The 15,882-nt window shown below is 39.1% G+C and overlaps 3 protein-coding genes and 1 long non-coding RNA gene across 5 annotated transcripts in view; 2 read left to right on the top strand and 2 right to left on the bottom strand.

The window, feature by feature from the left end:
• The window catches only part of LOC124206194 (neurexin-4-like), an 86,302-nt gene that overhangs the window by 21,598 nt on the left and 48,822 nt on the right, over positions 1–15,882 (bottom strand). The gene's annotated exons all lie outside the window — the stretch shown is intronic.
• Positions 646–6,862, top strand: LOC124206186 (tudor domain-containing protein 15-like). The gene is made up of 10 exons (XM_046603892.1): positions 646–797; positions 919–999; positions 1,072–2,532; positions 2,592–3,189; positions 3,253–3,423; positions 3,485–4,048; positions 4,134–4,681; positions 4,762–5,010; positions 5,072–5,198; positions 5,259–6,862. The coding sequence occupies exons 3-10, from the start codon at positions 1,081–1,083 to the stop codon at positions 6,653–6,655; spliced, it is 5,106 nt and encodes a 1,701-aa protein (XP_046459848.1). The 5' UTR covers positions 646–797; positions 919–999; positions 1,072–1,080; the 3' UTR covers positions 6,656–6,862.
• Positions 7,536–8,604, bottom strand: LOC124206232. The gene is made up of 4 exons (XR_006879641.1): positions 8,313–8,604; positions 8,181–8,246; positions 7,872–8,102; positions 7,536–7,810 (listed from the first exon to the last, which is right to left on the bottom strand). It is a non-coding gene; the product is annotated as an uncharacterized LOC124206232 (long non-coding RNA).
• LOC124206185 (tudor domain-containing 6-like) lies at positions 9,309–15,786 on the top strand. Of its 2 annotated transcripts, none has more exons than XM_046603891.1 (11): positions 9,309–9,490; positions 9,568–10,392; positions 10,463–11,030; positions 11,098–11,442; positions 11,532–12,082; positions 12,162–12,410; positions 12,472–12,598; positions 12,659–13,560; positions 13,638–13,886; positions 13,947–14,079; positions 14,146–15,786. In XM_046603891.1, exons 2-11 carry the CDS (start codon positions 9,580–9,582, stop codon positions 15,534–15,536), a joined length of 5,328 nt encoding a protein of 1,775 aa, XP_046459847.1. In that variant the 5' UTR covers positions 9,309–9,490; positions 9,568–9,579; the 3' UTR covers positions 15,537–15,786. The 2 variants fall into 2 exon arrangements, with proteins under 2 accessions (XP_046459847.1, XP_046459846.1); XM_046603890.1 differs by having other exon boundaries at positions 9,370–9,490; positions 11,092–11,442.

Here is a 15,882-nt window from a genome sequence, read left to right as displayed (position 1 = left end):
TATTGGAATAAAAAAGTACTGAAAATTGATAAGGTGAAAATCAGAAAATACTTGGAATATCACGCACAGCATATTACTAAGTCCGAATTTAGTAATAGTTTCTTAGATGACAATAAAGATGACTTTTATATTTCATATTATGTCATGAATCTCATGAATACTAATTTATTGATAATTTTTTTTCCTAGTATGTTCCTCTCAGATGGAGAAAATTTAATGTCTAGTCCTTCTATTTTTCCAGTAAGTTTAATGTGGGGGTGGTAATTACTCAGGGTCAAGGATTTGAAAACGGATATTAATATTGAAATGCTGATGACTTGTTCCAACAAACGGTTTGCACATCTAGATGTGGATTTAAAAGAGCCACAATTTTTTGTTGCTATTCAAATAAAATGAACAGCGCCATCCTCTTAAAATGAGAAATTGGCAGGGGAATACCCGGCATACAAATTTCGTGCCATTCCGCAAATCCAAACAAATTGATTTTTAAAATTTTAATAAACTTGCATTTATCAGGTAAAAAGATTCGAATTTTATATTTCCAATTAAAATAAATAATTTCGATAAAAAGAAAACAAAAAAATAACGCTGTCCGCCATTTCTTTGTTGATATTCTTCGCGTTTGGTTGTGTTGACTCGGCAACGCTGCTATCTCCGGAAATGAGAAATCCGCCATACTTTTATTTTCTGGTAAAAAATCAGAAGCACAGCCATAACACGAGAGACGCGAGTCGTGAGAAGTATGGTAGGAGATCGCAGTGCTCACAATTAAATTTTCACAATCTCTTTTTAATCAGGTAAGTTTTAATAATTAAAACCTAGTGTTCTTTTTTTTGTTGGTTTTCTTTTGTGTCTCAAATCTATCACAGTAACCGATATGTTAACGTCTTCAAACTTGTTATATTGTTGATTTAAAAGGTGCTCAACGAGGCACAATCGCAATTGCAGCCCTTGAAAGTCCAATATTGCCTTTGCTGTATGCCACTTCTTTAAATATTGGTATGCAACGTTTTCGCATTTACTTAACTTGTAGGACAGTTCGAATGTTTTAACTATTTCTAATATTTTCAGATATTGAAAATGGCTGCAGCTAGCATGTTGGTCAACGTGACCCATATTGACGACTCCGTTCGTGGTCGTCAAGGGCCATGTGTGTATTTCTGGGGTTCCACACATGATCGGAGTTTGTATTTGACGATGGAGCTGTATCTGGAATCCATCAGGCAACATTTAGAATCGAAAGTTCCACCTATGAATCTTAGTGACCTGGACAGTAACGAGATTTTTTGTGTACTCATCAATCACCGTTGGCATAGAGCAACAGTACCTGAATTGAAGTTTAACCGTTCTGGAATGCTTGAAGTCTACTGTGTTGATTCCGGGAAAACACATACAGTTCCTCTCATTTTCCTTCGGACTCTGGACATTCCTGGTTATGAAGCAGAAAACATCCGTGACTGCCCCCCTCTTGCTAGTAAATTCATACTTGCTGATGCAGTTGCTCCATTTGGCCTTGGAACTCATACTCGACAATGGAGTGATTTAGCAATGACGTTTTTAAAAATCCATGTCGAAAATGAAATCTGGAAAGCTATCCCCATGGCAATGTATGGTGAACATCAAGGCGTAAGGTTGTTTGATTCGAACAATCAGCTTCTGGCAAGTGCCCTGGTCCAACAAGGGCTAGGAGTAGCAGCTCAATCCTACCATGAAGCTTTAGCCATGTGCGAGACAATGGAAAAGCAACCTTCATTCATGAAACCTGCATTCTACAGTTATCCAGTAATGAAATTGTTTCCTGCTGGATGCAACATGTCATCTCTAAGTGGTCCTTTACGACCTAATTTTGCCATCCCTTCTGCTCAGCAAAACTTGCCAACGGTTTCTACTAGGACGTACGTGACCAACAATCTTCCTCTAAAAGAACGCTATGACGTCGTTGTCACGCATATTTCAGAAGGGCCTTTTCAATTCTTCGTTCGAATGAAGAGCGAAACTAAAAATCTTCAAGAAATACGCAAGCATCTAGATTCCATGGTTCCAACTCCATTTCAAGGAACGCCTCTTGGCTCGGCGTGTGTCGCGGTCTCCCCATCTGACCAACTCTTTCATCGTGGATTGATAACGGGTATGAAGGATTTTGGAACACCGTCCTGCAAGTACTCCGTCTTCTTCGTCGATATCGGAACACAGATTCCTATTGATCGTGCCTTAATTTATGACATCCCAGACGAGCTCTTGGTACCGTGCCTCTGTGCATATCGCGTCTCTTTATTTGGAGTGGAGAATATTTCGAAATTGCCTGGTCTGAATCGAATTTTCGCTGCATTGGTGAACAAAGAAAGTAATCTTAAGGCCGAAGTTGAAGACGACGAAAGGCAGCAAATCAGCCTGTATATCTCTGGTCGTAGTATATGCGATATTCTTGCTGCAATTTATTCGAATCCCCAGGATAACAGTCCCATTTCAAGTGTGACGTCAACATCTACTCTCCTATTGTCAACAGTTGCTGTTCCCTTTTCTGTGGTTCAGGTAAAGAGTATTTTTACAATAGTAAGTTAATTTATTTTAATGGTTTTGAACGATTTCAGATGCCACGTTTGAATTTGGCTGCGGAGGAGAGCGTTTTTGTTACTGACGCTGGAACGTCTGGCTATTTTTTTGGGCAGCTTGAGGAAATAAGGCTACCAAATTCAAAGACAGGATGCGGCCTTAAGGATCTCAACGATATGGCTGATGAGCTAAAAAATGCTTATTCTACTCAAGCGAATCCTCCCCTTCTATATGCTGGTAGCGAAAGTCGATTGGGCCACCATGGAGTTGTTGTTTGGGAAGAAGATGGTGTATACTATCGCGTCCGAGTAACAAAGGAAATGGGAAATGAGGCCGAAATACTATTTATCGACTTCGGAAATACCATTGTTGTACCACGCCACACAATTCTGTCACCTATAAAATCTTTGACTCGGTTCTGCCATCCGCCGTATGGAATTCATTGCAAACTGGAAGAAGGCGTGGCTCTTCCCTCCCAGAAATGGAAGCATCTCATCGTGGATCGATGGATTAAAGTGAAGATCGGACGTTGTGTGGAAGGGATATACTCTGTCACATTCACTAGTGATCTAGGCAATGGCATCATTGCCACGAAAATTCAGAATGCTGTTTCTAGACCGAATGCCGTAGAACTTGGTAAGTTATCACATATTATTGGCTAACAATTTACGTAATCTAATAAATTTGTCTTTTAACTAGTTAACAAACAGAAAAAACAGGCAGAATCTGTTGTTCTAGAATCGGTGGCTAAAATTCTGACTTCGATCCCAATCAGTGATGACCGCCTTATCAAGAGTAGCAACAACGGAAATTTCTCGGTAACGATAAAAAATAGTCCGTGTATCGACGAGAAAATTTCGGAGACTACTGGTGAGTCTTGAATTGCTCAGTGAAAAGTACATGTTGTGTAATGGTTTGTTTTTCTCTTCAGTTATCGAAACGGATAAGCGTTTGTCTCAACCGGCTTTTATTGAATCTGATCCTCCTCGCGACCTTCGCAAAATTGACGATGGGTCTAATCAAGACAACGTCGAGACGGAAGCTAAGGAAACGAATTTGCTGGAACCGGAAATTCTACCTCAAACTAGTGAAATGGAACCATTAAGCAAGGGACCAGAATTCAGTTCAAAGCTTATTCATGGTCCAGTTAGTACCAGTACAACTATTCCAAAACAATCCAGTTCGGTTGGCAATGAGATACCAAAAGTTTTGAATCAAGAAGAGAAACAGGAACTGACTGAAAACCTCCCAGCTGTGAAATCCGACATTGAGTCAGCAACTCAAGAACTCAAGGAAGTTAATGATGCACCAGGGCGCTCCAGGCCGTTAACATCTCACCAACAGCAGTTGAGTTATCCAGAACAAATCGATGTTCCGATAAATCAGCAAGTTGAAGTTGTTTATGTAAACGACCCGTCGAGTTTCTACCTTCAGCTGTTAGAATCTTGCACCGTCCTTGCACAATTAGGAACCAATCTCAACACAGTTTATTCCGGTAAAATTTTACACATTATTAGATGGTTATGATTATATTGTTTTCTATGATTCAAAAATAATTTAGTGCTTTTTTTTTTAAACAGATGAATCCAAACCTTCAATTGTAGATCCGAAGGTCGGCTCGGCATGCGTGGTTCAATACGAAGAAGACAACGGATGGTATCGCGGACAAATTCTGAAATTCTGTGATCCTCTGGGAACCACTGTTCTTTTCGTCGATTATGGAAACACGCAACTTGTCCCTGTCGAAAAAATCAAAAGCATTGACGAAGAATTCATAAAGCTACCTCCACTTGCGTATCACTGCAGGCTGGATGGGGTAGACGCTTCTCGCGATTGGACAGCAGAAGAAAAGAAGAAGTTTGAAGGACGTACTATGGAAAAAAATTTTTCAGCGACTTTCACTTTTCGAGATTCCGAAGGCAAATATCCTGTGCGATTGGTGGAAGAAACAAAGAAAGGAAACATTGCCATTAACGAGGAATTCGGAGCGCCAAACTTCACCAACATCCCACCACCCAGTTCTGGGTATACAAGTCGCAGTGTTCCTGATAAACCAATCAGTGTCTTCGTTAGTTGTTGTGTTGATCCATTTCGATTCTATCTAAGTCCTATTGCCGATGCGTATCAGGTAAATTTTATTTGCAATCAATAACCTGGTCTGTAACAAGTAAAATTTATTTTGTGCTAATGTGTTTCTGCTCGTCTTAGAACCAACTGGAGGAACTTGAAAAGTTCTATTCATCGCTTTCCCCCAATGATTTGCACGAGGATCAGCCCAGTTTAGGATTACCTTGCGTTGCTCGTTTCGCCGAAGACGGTCGTTACTATCGTTCGCAAATCCTCAGTATTGTTGATGATATTGCTGACATTCTTTTTGTTGATTATGGAAATCAACAGAAGACTCCTCTGTCTGAATTAAAACGAATAACCCCATGCTTCATGGAATTTCCGCAAATGGTATTTTTATTCCGTTTATATTTTGAAGTAATTCTATGTAATGTATTAATTTTTTTCATAGACCTGGCAGTGTAAATTAAAAGGGGTAAAGAAGGCCAGCCCGATCTGCCCCGATTTTCAGAAACACATCGACACATGCTTTGCATCTAATGAGGAGCTTTCTGCTTTGTTTCATCCTGCAAGTCCAGGTTAGTTCTACGACTTCATTTAGTTTAATCACTAGTGAACATTCTGCTTCTATAATTTAGGCGAGAACAATGGAGTCTTCGAAGTGGATTTAACTGTTCCTAAAATTGGCGATGCGTCCCAGTATTTGATCGAAAAAAATGTCGTTGAACGTGTTTCGCTGGAAGCAGATGTGGAATTGGCTGCCCAGGATGTGAACTTTTCTCCACAGCAAATCATTTCTACCAATGCTATCACATTGTGTTTCAAATCACCAGCCGAATTTTGGGTTCAATTTGATCCGATTTCCGTGAATGATTTCATGGCACGCTTAGACAAACTGGCTCTCGATCCTCAGTTTCTCAACAAAAAGGACTTCATTCCCTCCGTTGGCAAACCTTGTTTGGCTTTCTACGAGGTCGATAAACGTTGGTACCGCGCGAAGGTCGAAGCCGTCAAAGAAGACTGTGTCACGATCTGTTATGTTGACTACGGAAACAGTTGCGACGTGAAGACCTGCGATTTGCGTGGATTACCCAAAGAATTTGCGCAACAACCGGCCCTGGCTTTTAAATGTTGCCAGGATGGCTCCGAAAATTTTTCAGAATCCGCTTCGAAGTTATTTGAAGAAATCGTCGTGGATTTGGAAAGCTTTTCTGTCAAGTTCTTGAAGTTGGTCGGTGGATTTCTATGTGTGCGACTCTCTCATGGTGAAAGTGATCTTGGTGAACTCTGCAGCCTAGTTGAAACTGAACCTTTACCCGAAGAGCCAGTTATATCTGGCGCCGTGGTTTCAGCATCTTCAGGCGCACAAGACAAAGTGTTTGTCGATGATCATGTTGCAAATCCTTCGGTCGTGGAATCCCCCAAAGTATCTATTAATCATGAAGTACCTCAAGAATTTGGTCCCGTATCGTCGGTAAATTCGGTCATGGTGGACGAATCCATTACCAATCCTGTGGAAGTTGTGATTGTCTACGCGTCATCTCCTGGCCAATTCTGGGTGCAATTGAAGAAAGACCAAGAGGAATTAGTAAAAATGGAAGCCGAAATATCTGAAGATTACAGCAAGAACTCCGACTCATTAAAAATCAAAACGAAACCAACAGTCGGCAAGATTTATGGAGTTTTACATCCCTTTTATGAAAGCTGGTTCCGTGCGCAGATCAAGGAAGTTTACGATGATGATACTGCTGATGTCTTTTTTGTGGATTATGGGGATTCTTGCAAGGCTCCGTTTGTGAATATCTGCACTTTAGTAAATCTCTTTGCCGACATCCCAGTCTTTGCAACTTGCTGCAGTTTGAACAAACCCCTAATTGACTGGTCGGAAGCTGCTGTTGACAAATTTGTCACTGATTGCACTGGAAAGGTTAGTCGAGCTGTCTTTGGAGCTAAAGAAAACGGGCTTCAATTTGTTGATTCTCTTCATGTCGGAGACGATAACAAAAACATATTTGATTTGTTGGTCGGTCTCTAAATTTAATGGAGACCGTTGAAGAAGAAAAGCAATGTTATGTTCCAAAAATTGTTCTGATTAGTTTTTCGTGTGATTCATTATCACGAGTTAACGTTTTAATGGTCCTATTGGATATCGGTAATTACCCGGAAAATGTTTTTTTTTAATGTCGTTTTCAATCCTTTTAAACTCGGAATTTTTTATCAATAAAAGACATTTCAATCTAGACTCACGCCTTAAATTTTTATTAATGCATTGACCGATGGTGTTTTTATCAATATTGGTTGCATATGATAAATTATTCCCTATAGTTGTTTGGTTTGGCATTTGAGAACTATCAGCAAGTTAGGCCTATCTTAATTTCAATAGCTTGTAGTTTAACACCGGTGTTTTTATCAATATTGGTTGCATATGATAAATTATTCCCTATAGTTGTTTGGTTTGGCATTTGAGAACTATCAGCAAGTTAGGCCTATCTTAATTTCAATAGCTTGTAGTTTAACACCTTCAATTTCAGTCTTTACAAGTGAAACACGCACTTATTCCTTTGATGTTAACCAGCTTCACCATTAATCAGGCGCAGTTAAGGTTATACTCCTTTAATGAGTGACAGTTGAGATAAAGTTCTAGAAATGTAGAGATGATGCCGAACGCATGGAAACGAAAACAAAAAAACCTTGTTGGAAGCAGATGGTCTTGCGTTGCACGCTAAAATATTTCCCAAAATCTGGAACGTGTTTCACCGCTTTGGTTTCGGTGATTTCTTTTGCAAACGGCTAGCATAATAAGGGTCCTGAATTCGTTATTTATTCCAAGTTGAGTTCTTGTTTGTTCCTGTGTAATTCCCCATAACTCAAATAAAAGATTTCTACTTCAAAGCAAGTTGAAATTTTGTTAGCCTACATCTCTTTTTTTGTTTATTGTTTTTACAATTTTAGGTGACACTAGGGGAAGTACAGTCCAGCAGTTCATAAACCAAACAAAAAAAACAGTAAATGAAATCAATTTTCTCAAATAACTAGCAATACGTTTACTGCTGTTCATATTGAACATTCCAAACACCCAAGTTAGTCAATGTGTACTGACCTAACCATTCAAAGCCTTCTTCATAGCCATGTCGGTTCACATGTAAAGCTCAACAGGGCGTGATTTAAGCTGAGAATGAGTTGTTTTATCCTGTAAGATAAATGAAAAGATAAATTATGTTTAATCAGATTTAAATTTCAATGGAAAATACTTTGCCAGAAACTGGATAGTTAAGTCCTAAGTCATTAAACAACTGCTGTTTACTTGCAGCCCCTGGAAGATCAAATTTATTACCCAGAACTAACAGGTATTTCAGTAATTCATCACTAAAAATCAAATCCAACTCCAATTTGCTTTCAGGAAGACGGTTGTTTGTCACAAGCATCTATTACAAAGACAAGGGCATTCACTGCTGGATAGTAATCTCTCGAAACCCTACGGGCTATAAATATTAAATAATAGCATAAATCTTACAATATTTTAAATTATAATGCTTTATTATGTATACTAAACTACTAACCCTGTTGATATCCACCAAGATCAAATGTCATTAACTTTAACTTTCCAATTGTTATTTCTTCTACAACTATTTTGGAAATAAAATATATTAATATAGCAAAAGCGTCACAAAAAATTAAAGTCCAATTGAAACCAGGTTGATAAGTAGGGCTATGCTGTTCCATTGTGCCATTCTTTAGCATACACAAAAACGTCGTTTTGCCAGCATTATCTAGTCCTAACAGCAATAATCTCACTTCTTTCTTGAATAGACCTATAAAACCATATAGTAACAGGATAAATTGTGATTGCTTCGGAAAGTTCAAACGGCGAGATCAACGTCTGTTGATTGTTTACTACCCATCCAACTTATTAGTACTGAAACAATAAAATCCCATACAAACATGATAATGGTAATTAGTAATAGACACAAAATTGCAGTAAAAAACTATACAACGCGCCCTAAAATAAGGTTCTGTTTTGAAAATTGAATTGAAAACCGATAACAAACGTTGACGGATTGATCTCTCTCAGATGTCAGATCTTCAATAACTAAAACTGGCCTCTAGGGGCAATCACGAAAACTGCGACGGCAAAAAAAGTTTTGTGAATTTTGTTGATGACCTGATATGATGCTTGAACTAAACCGTTTCTTTTGATCATCAATTTCTCTCTTGACTTGTTCTTCACTTGTTGAATCACGTTCCGAAGTTGACTTTTGAGAGTAGTTCGATTAGCCTCTGCGGATCCTCGGATGCCCTGCCATTGCCGTTCACTCAGTATGTGCAAATTCGCCCAATTCAGGACCAGTGCTGAGTCAATGAAGTACAAGCGTACTCAAGTCGGATACTACTCCAAACAAACTTCCGTTAAACTTTTTCTCTCTCTTTCTCCTCATTTAACAACTCCAATTTATCGTTTTCATACATTTTAGTAATGCATTTAAGTGTGATTGTGTGTATACGATACGATCTTGTCATCACCTCCTCAACTACGTCATCTAAATTTTCAAATCACACGTTTAAAAATGTTATTTTCTTAAAATAACAATGAAAACCTTTCGATTTTCGAAGAATTCTTAGTTTCCCGCGTAGGATAATGTTCTTCCTATCAAGGATGGTAGTGGAGTATAAATTTAGAATCCCTAAACACTCTGATGTCGGATCTCGGATGGCTTTGACGCTTGGTCGCTAGTGAAGTGAGTGGCTAGACTGATTACCGGTTATTAGTAGTTAGCATTGCAGTTTACGTACGTCGTAGTCGGACCCTTTTATTGCTGTACCAATGCGAAGCAAATCGACTTAAATAGTTATTGTTCATCGTATCTTATACGTAGGTTATCTTATTAGTTATATATTTTGGGAAATTATTCGTTGTTCTAACCATATTTTTATGATGCAATTGAATAGTGACAAGCGAAAATGGTGAACATTTCACTATACGTTACTCACGTCGACGATACACCTCGACGTCGAAAGGAACCGTTCATCTGTTTTTGGGGCGTCCCTCAAAATCGCTTCCGCATACTGATTGAATTATTCATTGAAACTATACAACATAGTTTGGAGACCAGGCCTCCACCATTGTATCTAAAGGAACTAGATAGCAATCAGATTTGCTGTGTATTCATCAATAATCAGTGGCAGCGTGCTAGAATTCCTGATGTGAAATTAAGTGAAAATGGAACACTAGATGTTTTCTGTATTGATACAGGAAAGCTTCATGCAATTCCTCCAAATGTTGTTCGAATTTTGAATTTTCCTGGAATTGAAGAAGAGAACCTTCGAACATGGGTTCCACTTGCTAGTAAATTTCTCCTTGCTGATATCATTGCCCCACGTGAATCTATAAGTTCAAGTCATCAGTGGAGTGAGTCTGCCATGATGTTCTTTAAGATGCATGTTGAAAAACAAATCTGGAAAGCAATATTGATTGAGAACTTTAAGGAAGGTCAGAGTGTGAGATTGTTTGGTTCAAATAATCAACTTTTGGCCACCATCATGATTGAACGAAAAATGGGTGTAGCTGCACAAACTTACATAGAATATATGCAAAGTTATAGTTCAGTTGTGGTTAAAACGAAGGATCCACACCACACCCATGTGATAGCCTCACCCAATGTTAACACTACTGGAGACAATGTGAAAAAACTACCGAGTTCCAACACCACCACTCATGACAGCTGTAATCAATTGGGGAACATCAACATAACCATCCCAACATGTATATTTGAGGTAGTTTGGAACATTGACAGTTTTATGTTACTATTTCTAATAAATAAATTTGTTTTTCACGCGTTTACAGATTCCTGCTGCTAAATTGGCTAATACGCAGCATCTCTATATCACTCATACTGAAAAACCCGGCTATTTTTTTGGTCAATGTCAGAAGATGTTTCACGATCTTTACCAAATGACGAAGGAGCTTGATAAATTATACTCTTCAGTGCCCTATCCTCCTCTTCTTTATGCGGATGTAAAAAGCCACTTGTTGGAATATGGTGTGCTGAAATGGGATGAATTTAATGTTTATCGTGTCCGAATAACCAAGGAATTTGTTAACCATGCCGAAGTTATGTTCATTGACTTCGGGAGTACCGTCATGATATCGCGTAGCAAAATTCTGGCCCCACTTCAAAGTTCAACTCTTTTTCGTCAACCTCCTTTTGGTATTCATTGCCAACTAGAGAACAATGTGACCATGTCCATTCCAGAATGGAGAGACCTTATCGTGGGCAAATTCTTAAAAGTAAAAGTTGGAAAATGTGTGGATGGTATCTATTCCGTGAAATTCACAAATGATCCATGCAATGACAAAATTGCAAAGATTCTTTCCCCAGCTGTTTTGTCGGAATCGAAAGATTTGAAAAGTGGTAAGTTACTACCTGATGCGTTGCTGAATAATAAAATCTAATTCATTTTTTATATTTCTTGTTATAGAACCAAATATGGGAAAAGAATGTTACCTACAGACTTCAGTTCCTTCATCCGGTCGACTCCGGACGATTGATAGATCTATGAGAAATCAAGAAAACAGCATCTCCGTAACCGTTTTCTGGGGATCCCGCAGTGATGTCGGAAGATTAGAGGAAGTGGATCTGCCCAAGATATCCAAAACACGGACGTATTCATGCCACCCGATGAGTTATCCAGTACAACCGGTTCCACTAAACCAACCAGTTAAAGTTGTTTATGTCAACAATCCGTCAAGTTTCTACGTTCTGCAATTGGAATCCTGGACCGCCCTAGGAGATTTAGAAAAAAACCTAAACGCAGTATATTCCGGTAAATTTTGATGGATGAACCGACTATACAATTTCTCTAGTTTGTTATCTAATAAATATTATAACCATTAACCGATTTTTTGCTAACAGATGAATCCAAACCTTCAATTGTAGAACCGAAACCTGGCTCTGCATGCGTGGTTCAATATGAAGAAGATAACGGATGGTATCGCGGACAAATTGTGAAATACTGTGCTCATCAAGGAGCCACTGTTCTTTTCGTCGACTGTGGAAACACGCAACTTGCTCCTGTCGAGAAAATCAAAAGCATCGACGAGGAATTCGTAAAACTACCTCCACTTGCGTATCACTGCAAGCTGGATGAAGAAGACGCGTCTCGCGATTGGACAGTGGAGGAGAAAGACAAATTTCAAAGTCGCACCATGGGAAAAATATTCTTAGCGACTTTCACTATTCTGGATTCAGAAGGAAAATATCTTGTGCGATTGGTGGAAGAAACGAAGAAAGAAAAAATTGTGGTTAAAGATAACTTGGGAGCACCAAGTTTTCCGAACATCCTACCACCCAGTGCTGGGTATTCCAGTAGAAGCGTTTCTGATAAACCGATCAGCGTCGTCGTTAGTTATTTTGTTCATCCATTCCGATTCTTTCTTTCAAGTCCAGTTATCTGCGCATATCAGGTATTTTTTTTTTCCAAATTTATTTCACAATGAGGACAAGCTAAATTTATTGTACATTTTTTCTTTATTTTTATTTTAGAACGAACTGGAGGAACTTGAAAAGTTCTATTCATCGCTTTCCCCCAATGATTTGCACGAGGATCAGCCCAGTTTAGGATTACCTTGCGTTGCTCGTTTCGCCGAAGACGGTCGTTACTATCGTTCGCAAATCCTCAGTATTGTTGATGATATTGCTGACATTCTTTTTGTTGATTATGGAAATCAACAGAAGACTCCTCTGTCTGAATTAAAACGAATAACCCCATGCTTCATGGAATTTCCGCAAATGGTATTTTTATTCCGTTTATATTTTGAAGTAATTCTATGTAATGTATAAATTTTTTTCATAGACCTGGCAGTGTAAATTAAAAGGGGTAAAGAAGGCCAGCCCGATCTGCCCCGATTTTCAGAAACACATCGACACATGCTTTGCAACTAATGAGGAGCTTTCTGCTTTGTTTCATCCTGCAAGTCCAGGTTAGTTCTACGATTTCATTTAGTTTAATCACTAGTGAACATTCTGCTTATGTATTTTAGGCGAGAACAATAGAGTCTTTGAAGTGGATTTGACTGTTCCCAAAATTGGCGATGCGTCCCAGTATTTGATCGAAAAAAATGTCGTTGAACGTGTTTCGCTGGAAGCAGATGTGGAATTGGCTGCCCAGGATGTGAACTTTTCTCCACAGCAAATCATTTCTACCAATGCTATCACATTGTGTTTCAAATCACCATCCGAATTTTGGGTTCAATTTGATCCGATTTCCGTGAATGATTTCATGGCACGCTTAGACAAACTGGCTCTCGATCCTCAGTTTCTCAACAAAAAGGACTTCATTCCCTCCGTTGGCAAACCTTGTTTGGCTTTCTACGAGGTCGATAAACGTTGGTATCGCGCGAAAGTCGAAGCCGTCAAAGAAGACTGTGTCACGATCTGCTATGTTGACTACGGAGAGAGTTGCGATGTGAAGACCTTCGAAGTGCGTGGATTACCCAAAGAATTTGCGCAACAACCGGCCCTGGCTTTTAAATGTTGCCAGGATGGCTCCGAAAATTTTTCAGAATCCGCTTCGAAGTTATTTGAAGAAATCGTCGTGGATTTGGAAAGCTTTTCTGTCAAGTTCTTGAAGTTGGTCGATGGAGTTCTTTGCGTTCGACTCTCTCATGGTGAAAGTGATCTTGGTGAACTCTGCAGCCCAGTTGAAACTGAACCTTTACCCGAAGAGCCAGTTATATCTGGCGCCGTGGTTCAAGCTGAATCGTTAGTTCAAGATGTTGCTGTCACAAACAACCTAGCCGTCAATGATGTTTTTGGAACTCTTCTACTGTTTACTGAATATACCAGTCTTCCTGTTTCGGAAACACCGATGGAAGTCTGTGTCTCTTGGTTTTATAATCCTGGCCAATTTTTCTTAAGCCCCGTAAACCTATCGAAATATCAGGTAAAAATTCCATTTCTAGTACCTTTAATTTTTGTAGTTCTTCATTGAATTAATTGTTAATTTCTTTCTTTAAATAGAACTGTTTGGAGGAGCTTGAAAAATTCTATTCGTCACTTTCTCCCGAAGAGTTGATGGAGGAGCAACCCATACTAGGGTTACCTTGCGTTGCCCGCTTTACAGAAGATGATCGCTACTATCGCTCTGAAATTCTGTCGATTCGTGGCGAAATCGCTGAGCTTCTTTTTGTGGATTTCGGAAATAAACAAAACACTCCTCTGTCGCAGGTGAAGCGCATGGTCCCACGCTTCTTGGGGTTTCCCAAATTGGTAAGAAGGAATGTTATTCATGTTTTCATGCTGTTATTTATAATACGTTATTTATTCCAGGCATGGAACTGCAAACTGGAAGGAGTAAAAAAGATGACTACCTTCTCCATCAATCCCGAAGCAAAAAAATATCTTGCCGCTTGCTTCTTAACCGGGGAAACCGTTACTGCTTCATTTCACTCTACAGGTTCAGGTTTGTTGTTTCATTATTAAGACTTCATACAATTATTCCGTTATTGAAATATTTTGCATCATTCAGATGGAAACAAAGAGTTTTTTGAAGTGGATTTGGCTGTTCCCGAGATAGGCGATGTCTCCCAATATTTAATTCGAAACAATATCCTAGAACGTATTTCACATCCGAAATTGCCTGCCCAGAATCTAGAATTCGTTTCGAATCAAATAATTTCTACCCATGCTGTCGCCTCTTACATCAAATCTCCCACTGAATTTTGGGTTCAGTTAGATCCAGTATCATTGGAACTCATCGCGGATCTTATTGATAAATTGGTCATTGATCCCGTGTTCACCAACGAAAATAATTTCACCGTCTTCAAAGGCAAACCTTGTTTGGCATTCTTCCCTGATGACCAACGCTGGTATCGCGCTACAGTTGAGGCTGTAAATGGAGACACTGCCCAAGTCTTCTATTTCGATTATGGCAACAATTGCGCCGTGAAAATGTCCGATTTGCGTCAATTACCTATTGAATTGAGCAAACAGGCAGCTCTGGCTTTCAAGTGTTCCTTGGATGGAAGTAAAGGTTTTTCTAAGGATGCCATCGCCGCTTTTGAGACTCTCATGTTTGGACTGCCTGCGTTTACCATTGAGTGCTTGGATGTCATCGACGGAGTTCTTCGCGTTCGTCTCTACTCTTCTAGTGGGATAAACCTTATCAAGCAACTCAGCAGCGGAAAATTGTCTCTACCACCAATACCGGAAGAAGAATCAGTTGAATCGATCCCAGAAGTTGTATTCACTGAATTGGAAGGAAAAATAAGCTACTATTCTTCCAACATTTTCTGGTTCCATCTTGAAAGGAATAAAGTTGAAATGAAGGAAATGGAGGACCAACTAAATCAACTGTGCAAAAGAGACGCCAATTTCTTTTCCGACAAACATAAGCCAAAGAATAACCTGATCTACGGAATCAAACACCCCAAATTTGCCACCTGGCGCCGTGGACTGCTTTACAAAATTTTTACGAATACTGCCTCTGTTTATTTTTTGGATTACGGAGATAGCCAAGTTGTCTCTTTTGCTGAAATCTTCGCATTACCTGATCAGTTTCAATGCATTCCTCCATTTGCGATCCGGTGTCGCGTTAAGACTAGTTGGAAGCCAGTAGAATTAACACCAGTTGTCTTAGAGAAACTGAATGGAGTGTGTTTCTATCCTCAAACTCCGTGTAAGTTGGTGTGTGGGAGACGTGAAAATGATAAAGTATCGTTCATCGACTCTTTTTTTGTCGGTGAACATGAGATTCTTGAGTTGCTTTGCACTGGTCTCACGAAGAAAGAATGTGGACAATCTGTTACATTGGTCCAATGCATCAATTTAATGGGTGAGAAGGGCTGGAAGGGAGGTGATTGGTGTTCAGGACTGAGGAGCTCGTCAGTCATACAGTTTGTGGATTTGTTGGGACGTTAATAATTCTTACCATTTCATTAAGAAGTTATTCTCTTATTATTTCATTTTTATCAAGTTTAATTAAGAAATATCTTGTGTGTATTCCATTTTTATGTCACATGACAAATTGCTATTATGGTAATGTCGTTCCATTTTTATGCCACATGACTCATTGCTATTATGGTAATGTCCTTTCTTTTCGTATAAAGGAAAAAATTCAAAACTGTATTGTGTTTTGTGACTAAAATAAAATAAGAAACGTGTTAAATTTCGACCCTTTGCACACCAAATTGCCAAATACTGCTTTTACACGTTTTACATTTTAAATTACCCATAGCTGTTAAACTTGTTCTATAATCAATGCTGT

This window comes from Daphnia pulex, chromosome 10 (assembly GCF_021134715.1).
Source record: "Daphnia pulex isolate KAP4 chromosome 10, ASM2113471v1".
Taxonomy (NCBI): domain Eukaryota; kingdom Metazoa; phylum Arthropoda; class Branchiopoda; order Diplostraca; family Daphniidae; genus Daphnia; species Daphnia pulex.
The sequence above is the reverse complement of the archived record's forward strand: the minus strand, read 5'-3'. Positions and strand labels throughout refer to the sequence as shown.